The sequence below is a fragment of the Quercus suber genome, unplaced genomic scaffold, assembly GCF_002906115.3.
Source record: "Quercus suber isolate HL8 unplaced genomic scaffold, Cork oak 2.0 scaffold_244, whole genome shotgun sequence".
NCBI classification, from domain to species: Eukaryota; Viridiplantae; Streptophyta; class Magnoliopsida; order Fagales; family Fagaceae; genus Quercus; species Quercus suber.
In genome coordinates, this window is record NW_027069701.1 from 620,387 (window position 1) to 628,516 (window position 8,130).

General features: G+C 43.6%; 1 protein-coding gene across 1 annotated transcript; it reads left to right on the top strand.

Annotated features, from left to right (window-relative positions):
- The first annotated feature begins 4,283 nt into the window (after window positions 1–4,283).
- Window positions 4,284–4,997, top strand: LOC112037820 (uncharacterized). The gene has a single exon (XM_024070652.1). The coding sequence runs from the start codon at window positions 4,284–4,286 to the stop codon at window positions 4,995–4,997; it is 714 nt and encodes a 237-aa protein (XP_023926420.1).
- Window positions 4,998–8,130: the final 3,133 nt, after the last annotated feature.

The window sequence follows — 8,130 nt, forward strand, 5'->3', positions numbered from 1 at the left end:
CTTGGGGAGCAGCAGAGCTTGCTCCACTGTGTCAGCCACATAGCCAGCTGTTCCTCCCTAGAAGTCCCTAATGGAGGCATTGGCTAGTAGAGGGGGCCTATTTAGAATTGGGGCGGGAAGCTAGGCTAGAGGCGCGACCTGAGGATCACTTCTCTTCTTAGCACCCTTTTGCCCCACCTTAGCTTGCTTAGTCACTTTCTAGGCCTCGTCCTTTTAAGAGGGGTGGGTTTTTCCAACACCCACCACCTTCTTGCCTTTAGGCTACCTCTTCCTTTTCAAGTTAGTACGTCCAAGCTAGAGGGGCAAGGTAGGTAGGGGAGTGGGAGGCTTAGTCTGAGCTACCTTCCCAGGTGTGTCCTTCCCCGGCTGGGACTCTTTCAGGTTTAGCATACTAGACCTTGGCTTGTGTTGAATCCCCATCTCGTCAAGTATCAGTGTGAATGGGTGGCTGAGGTCGAAAGTTGAAGTATCTGGGGACAAAGCTTGATTGAAGACTTTAAACTCGTCCTCAAAATCAGGTACTTCAACTACTTCTTCCTCTTCGGTGTTGGTAGGGTGAGAAGAGGTAACCGCTCTGGTTATCTGTTGTGGTGGCGAGGCTACCTTTGGTATGCCTTCAGGTATGGGCTCAGGGGTGAACGTGCCTTCTGGAATAGGGCCAGTGAGGAGAAATCCTAGGGTAGCAACACTGATCTGTTACAGCCGAGGATCCCTAACCTTGATGACACACTTCAGTACCAAGAAACTCTTGGAGATTGGGACGTAGTCCAAGATCAGATGGGCCACCCTCAATTGATCGTTAGTGTGAACAAACCCTTCAGCCTTCAATATTTTGTCCAAATTGGGTTGGTTCTTCAGCACCAAGAAACTCTTGGAGATTGGGACGTAGTCCAAGATAAGATGGGCCACCCTCAATTGACCGTTAGTGTGAACAAATACTTCAGCCTTCAATATTTTGTCCAAACTGGGTTGGTTCACAAGACTGAAATTGGGCACAGCAGCATTGTTATTTGCAAAACCATGGAGAGAAACAGAAAAACATTGTTAGTAAAGAAAATATATAGAGCTAATCAAAGGAAAGCTTATACCACTATTCAAACCTAGACCTAAAACCCCAAATGGTTGCCCTTCTCTCGTTGGGCAAGGGAGGCCATTGTGCCATTCCCCTAACACAATCAGGAAGTCTTTGTTTAGACTTTTATTGGAATCGAGGAGGCATTGGATGAGCCTAAACTTAGAGTACCTAAACTTGAGGTAGTACCCTTGCCCTGTTAAGTGATGGAGATTGTAAATCCAATTGACATTGTGGTGTGTGAGGTTTAAGCCCATCCTCTCGTTAAGGGCATCTACACAACCTAAGATTCTGAACATGTTGGGGGCATACTGGGTAGGAGCTAACCTATGGGCCTTAAGGTAGTCTCTGGTAACAGTACCCATATGGATTCTCATCCTTCCTTCTATGAAGGCAATCATTGGGATTACTACTTCTCCCTCCTGCCTATCTGCGTGCCATTGTCCCTCTTTACAGTACCTAGTGTCTACCCTTGAAAGGATCCTATACTTAGCCCTAAAGTTTTCCATTCCCTCCTCGAAATCTACCAAGCTCTTGAATCTACCCATTTCTAGGAAGGGTTGGGAGAACTAAAAGGATTGAGAAGAGAGAATGGAGTCGAGGAGGAGAAAAGTACAGAGAAAAGAAAAATATATGAAAAAACAAAATGTAAAGGTTTGTAAAGACTTACAGAAAGAAGGGAAGTATCCTCGGATTAGCTTTTTGTATTTGTGAGGGCAAGAGTCAGTTAGAAAAATTGGCAAGTTCAGTTTATGTGCGCTAGAATGAAATGAATGCTAAGATAAGATGGGTGATTGATTTGAGGAGTATTTATACTAAAGAAAGAGTTAGAAGTCGGAGAATTCCCGCTCGGTTCTCAGTAAAATCCTCAGCCGTTGGATTCCCATCACGTTGTAGAACGTGGGGGACAGAGAGCTGTAAAAATTTAATGAAGTCGAGTATTGAATGCCGAAGCACCATGAGTGTGCCTTGGGCAATTAAAAACGTGTATTCACATAAATATTAAATACTGTAGATGTTCTTCCTAGCCTCCACATAAGAACTACGTGTAGTCTTCTCATGGCTGTAAGACCCCTCTCTACCCTTCTCCCCCCTCCCTCCCTCCCTACCACATAGCCAACACCTTTCCCTCCTTTGCTCCCCTCTCTTCCATTGCCATTCAACCAGCCACCTCCTACATTCCCTGGATTATTTCCATCTCCGTTACCATTCCCCTCTTCCTTTGGTTTTTTTCCTCTTCATACTATTTGTCCACCTCTCTCTTCTCCTCTGACAACCCTACCCCCTTCTGACCTGCCTTTTCAACCACCGGTATGGCCTAGACAAACCACTACATCTTCACCCACACCTTTTCCTAACAAATTGCCTCCCCTTTTCACAGCTCCTCAGGGTAGTGGGGACAGTAAAGTTTCTTTTCACATAGACTTTAAAACGTTTTCTTTCTCTTTTGACGGTGGACGGGCTGATTATTATGCTATTCACGAATGCCGTCGGAATATTAAAAGTTTTGTGTGGATGAGTCGTAAGGGATTAGAATGGATTCTCTCATGATTTTTCGATATTCGAGATTGGGTTCCTGGAAAGGAATTCTTGTGCAAACGATATAGAGATAATAATAAGTTTTTCGAATTCTGGGGAAGGTCGAATAAGGCTGGTATTTTTGTGGAGATAGCTGTATATTTTGGTGGAGCTCGTCGTGGTTGTGTTATGGTACCTGCGAGCTTAAACCAGTTTGGGTGGTGCTTGTTTACAAAAGAATTAGATAATTTTCTGTCAGTCTCAAACACTGTTTGGGTGGAAGGGAGGACCTCTGTTGAAGGTGTTGGTGGTGGTCTGTTGGATGGTGGTGGACAAAATGGGAAGAAATTTGTCAAAATCAGAAATCAGCGGAAGTTGAGAAAATTTGAAATTTGTAGAGCTAATTCGGGACATAACATGCTGAAGGGTGATACTGTGGCTACTGTATCTTCTAAAAATGGTAGACCCACGTGTGATTTTAAGTTTGGGTTGACTCTTACAAAATTGGCTCTGAGGTGTCTATTTCAGTTAGGGGAAAACATATGGCAACGTGGGTGAACCCAAATATTCTTCACAAGTCCAATTTTAGTGGGCCTGGTATGTTAAAACTTATTTCTGGGAATGAAAAAGCCCATGGTGCTAGCTTGAGAGGTAAGGCCCAAGGGGAGTTTTCTTATCCTCGTGTCTTAGGAGTAAGTGGGCTTTGTAACCTGAGTGTGAATGTGGTAGGCGAGAGCTCTACAACACCGATGGAGTCAACAGTGTTGCCTGAGGCTTCGTCGGCTGGCTTATCACCGATACCCAGCTCTAATCAAGCTTCGGAGCTCCTCATCTCAAACCTGACGAGTGTTGTTAGAGTCCCAATGACCGGAAATGCCATGGCGTCAAGGAGGAGCTCCGTCGCGGTGGTACTCGACCCCGGTAAGCCTATTTCTTCTATGGATTCAGTTTCCGCTGGCGAGGTTCCTCTTAGACTAGACATTAGAGACCCTGGGTTCACTGGTGGCATGCTGGTTAGCCCAGAGATGACGGAGATTGAGGCTCCGATTCGGGAAGTAGTGTCGCAGATCCTTGGTTGGAATTCTTGGGTGGTTCAAAATCGCTTTTCTCCTTTCTTTGACCTGGGTTTTGGGGTTGATGATGGGTTTGTGGAAGGGGAAGATCATGAAGTAGAACAAAGGAGTAATCATCTGCAAAGGTCAGTGGATTCTGTTGGGGAATTCCAAACAGTTTCTGGACTTCATCTCCCATCGTGGGAGACCAGTGAAGTGTTTGGCCAGAGCTGTGGAAGTGGAGAGAAAGATATTGGTGTGTTGGAGTGTGACCTTTTGTTTTGGTGGGAACCCAACGAACTCAGAGATTTGGTGTTGGTCCAGGACTCTACTAAAGGAACTCAGGTGATGGAGTTAGGGCCACCTTCGAACTGGGTGTCCCAGTTGATGAAAAATTTCTATAACATGGTGGGTTTTCCTATCATGAAACATGAAGCTCAATGTTTGGCTCTGTTTCGCCTTTTGGAACAGGAGTGTCTCAAGGTGATTGATGTTGGGGTGCCCAAACAACCTGCAAATTCAGGGTCACAAGGTCTCAAGGAGCTTAAGGGGCTTATCTATAATGTTAATTACGATGGGGTCTCTTCTAGGAGCAGGAGCAATGTTTCTTCGACTGTTGTGGGGGATGTTGGTAGTAGTAAATGACTCTACGACTACTTGCTTGGAATGTAAGGGGGCTTAATAATCCCTGGAAGAGAGGGGTTTGTAAGAATCTTCTCAAAGATTGGAAGTGTGATATTGTATGTTTTCAAGAAACGAAAGTATCTTCTACTGATGGTGCTTTTGTTCGGAGTTTATGGGGGAGTCCTTTCATTGATTGGGTAGTTCTGGACACCGTGCAGACTTCAGGAGGGGTCTTGCTGATTTGGGATAAGAGGGTTGTTGAAAAATTCGATGTTATTGCTGGACAGTTTTCTGTCAGTGTCTTATTGAGAGGAGTGGTGGATGACTTTGTTTGGGCTTGTACAGGTGTGTATGGCCCCAATGATGATGGTCAGCGGGCTTCTTTGTGGGAGGAGCTTTCTCAAGTGTGTGCTAGATGGCCCATGGCACGGTGCTTAGTAGGGAATTTCAATATCATTAGGTACCCTAGTGAAAGGCTTGGCTGTGAGTCATTTAGCCCGGCTATATTTGCATTCTCGGACTTTATAGAGAGTAATTCTTTAGTTGATTTACCTTTAGAGGGGGCTTCCTTCCCTTGGTTTAGAGATTCTGGTCTTCCCTCTATGTCAAGAATTGACAGGGCTTTGGTTACTCCAGATTGGGAGGAACATTTTGGAAATATATCCCAAAAGGTGCTTCCTCGTGTTATTTTAGACCATTGTCCACTTTTGTTGGAAGCTGGTGCTGTCTGACGTGGTTGAAGTGCCTTGAAGTTTGAAAATATGTGGTTGAAAGTTGAGGGTTTTGTTGACAGAGTTCAACAATGGTGGAATGGGTACAGTTTTGTGGGCTTACCAAGTTTTATTTTGGCTCAAAAATTGAAGGCTTTGAAAGCAGATTTAAAAAAGTGGAACAGGGAGGAGTTTGGTGACTTGGCTTTTAGAAAGAAAAATTTGCTGACTGAATTGATGGGTTTGGATGCGAGAGAGGAGTTGATGGGGCTCTCGAATGAGGAACAGCTCCGTCATATTCAACTTAAAGGAGACATAGACCAGTTGGCTTCTCTTGAGGAAATTTCCTGGGGACAAAAATCTCGGGCTTTATATGTGAAGGAGGGAGATAATAATACTCACTTCTTTCATAGATTAGCAAACTCTCATAGACATGATAATCATATTAAGAGGATCGAGGTGGATGGTGTTCTTTATGAGGAAGAGTCAGATGTGCACTCTCAGTTAGTTCTCTTCTATCAAGGGTTGTATGAGGAAACTAATTTTGGGCGCCCTACTATGGATAATTTAGATTTTGCATGTATTGAAGAGGAGGAGAGGCTGTCCTTAGAGGAGGAGTTCTCAAAGGAGGAAGTCATCCAAGTCTTAAGGGAGTTGGAAGGTGATAAAGCCCCTAGTCCTGATGGTTTCACCTTGGCTTTTTTTTATAAATGTTGGAATGTTGTGGAAAAGGACGTCATGGATTTCTTTGCTTATTTTCATCGGCATTCTATGTTTGAATGATCTTTGAATGCTTCATTTCTCACCTTAATTCCTAAGAAGTGTAATGTTGTTAATATTAAAGACTTCCGCCCTATCAGTTTGGTGGGCAGTGTGTACAAGTTGTTATCCAAAGTGTTGGCTAATAGGTTGAGGGCGGTTTTGGATAATCTCATCTCTGAGACTCAAAATTCGTTTGTTGGTGGAAGGCAGATTCTAGATTTAGTGCTCATTGCAAACGAGTGTCTGGATAGTATGATGAAGAGCCGGTTACTGGGTGTGGTTTGCAAGCTTGACATTGAAAAAGCATATGACCATGTTAACTGAGAGGCATTGTTTTATCTGTTGGACCGGATGGGTTTTGGATTGAAATTGAAGGGGTGGATTAAGGCTTATGTTACTTCTGTTCGTTTTTCAGTCCTGGTAAATGGATCCCTTGAAGGTTTTTTCTGGATGCTCTTGAGGGTTGAGACAAGGAAACCCTTTATCCCCGCTTTTGTTTCTCTTGATAATGGAGGTTTTAAGAAGAATTTTGAAGAATATAGAGGAGAATAACCTTATTCGGGGATTTCATGTGGGAGCAGTGAATTCTGTTGGTGTGCAATGCCTCTAGGGAACAGTTGTTGTCCGTAAGGTTGGCGTTGTCTTGTTTTCAGGCTTTTACGGGTTTGAAGGTTAATGTTGGGAAAAGCGAGATTGTCCCTATTGGGGAGGTGAATAATCTAGTTGCTTTGGCCAGTATTCTTCAATGTAGAGTGGGGAGTTTGCCTATGAAATATTTGGGGATGCCATTGGGAACTCCTTTTAAGACATTTTGGATTTGGAATCCTATTTTGGAGAGGATGGAGAAGAAACTTTCAAGGTGGAAGCGTCTCTACTTATCTAAGGGTGGTAGGCTCACACTTCTAAGAAGTACTCTTTCAAGTCTCCCAATGTACTTTTTATCTCTCTTTACTATTCCTAAAGTCGTGGCTGCTAGAATGGAAAATATTCAGAGGAATTTTCTTTGGGGGTCTTCTGAGGGGAGTTTCAAATATCCTTTGGAGGCTTGGGAAAATGTGTGTTTACCCGTCAATTTGGGTGGTTTGGGGATAAGAAGTGTGGTGTCATTTAATCAAGCTTTGTTATGGAAATGGTTGTGGTGTTATGGGCATGAAGCTACCCATCTTTGGCGGAGAGTTATCTCCACAAAATATGGTGAGGGTCAAGGGTGGTGGTGTACGAAAGTGTGCAGGAGGACTCATGGTTGTCGCCTTTGGAGAAGCATTCATGAAGGGTGGGATAGTTTCTCTAAGCATCTGTCTTTTGTAGCGGGTGAAGGCACCTGTATCCGCTTCTGGCATGATAGGTGGATTGGGGATAACATCTTAACAGATCTTTATCCTAAGCTCAATGTGTGTTCAGCTGCCAAAGATGCTTGCATCTCTGAGGTTTTGTGGATTCCGGAAGGAGGTACTTGTAGAGCTTTTGAAGATTGGGAACTAGCTGCTTCTTATTCTCTTCTTCAAGTTATCCAACCTCGTATTCCTCATAGTGATTGGAGGGATACTCTCTTTTGGTGGCTCAAAGGAAATGGGAAGTTTGACACCCGATCTTACTACCAAGCAATTCAAGGTACTTCGAATTTTTTGTTTCCTTGGAGGGTGTCTGGAAACCAAAGATTCCTAAGCGAGTGGCTTTCTTTTTGTGGACAGCTACTCATGATCGAATTCTCACGTTGGATAATCTCATGCTTAGGGGTTGTCCTTTGGTAAATTGGAGTTGTATGTGTTGTCGTGATGGGGAGTCGGTAGACCGTCTTCTTTTTCATTGTCCTGTTGCTCATACCTTAAGGACCTTCATGCTTCAGGCTTTTGGTATTCATTGGGTTATGCCAGGATCGATGGTGAGTTTGTTATCTTGTTGGCATCAGTGGCTTGGGAATCATAACTTGCATATTTGGAATTTGATTCCAGGGTGCATAATGTGGATTGTTTGGTTGTAATGAAATCGTCGCTCCTTTGAGAACTTGGAGAAGACGGTGGAGGAGTTAAAGTTTTTATGCAAACGCAGTCTTTTTGAGTGGTCTCGTTGTTGGGGCTTTACTGATTTTTCGTCTCCTTCAAATTTTATGTTATCCATTAGTTTATCTTTCTGATTTTCTCTCTCTTTTGTTTTGTTGTTTGTGTTTACTATTCCTCGTTGTTCATCATCATGAACAACTTGTACTTTCCTTTTTCCCCCATTAATAATAGTTTCTCTGGTTACCTATCAAAAAAAAAAAGAAGAAGAAATGAGCACAAAGCGAATATAGTGACATCAAAATCCTCATTTCTTCCCGAGGAGCCAGAAAAAAGAATCTCGAGGGGCTATTGTAGGGGTATTGGGCCTGTGGCCCAAGCCGAGGACGAGAGGT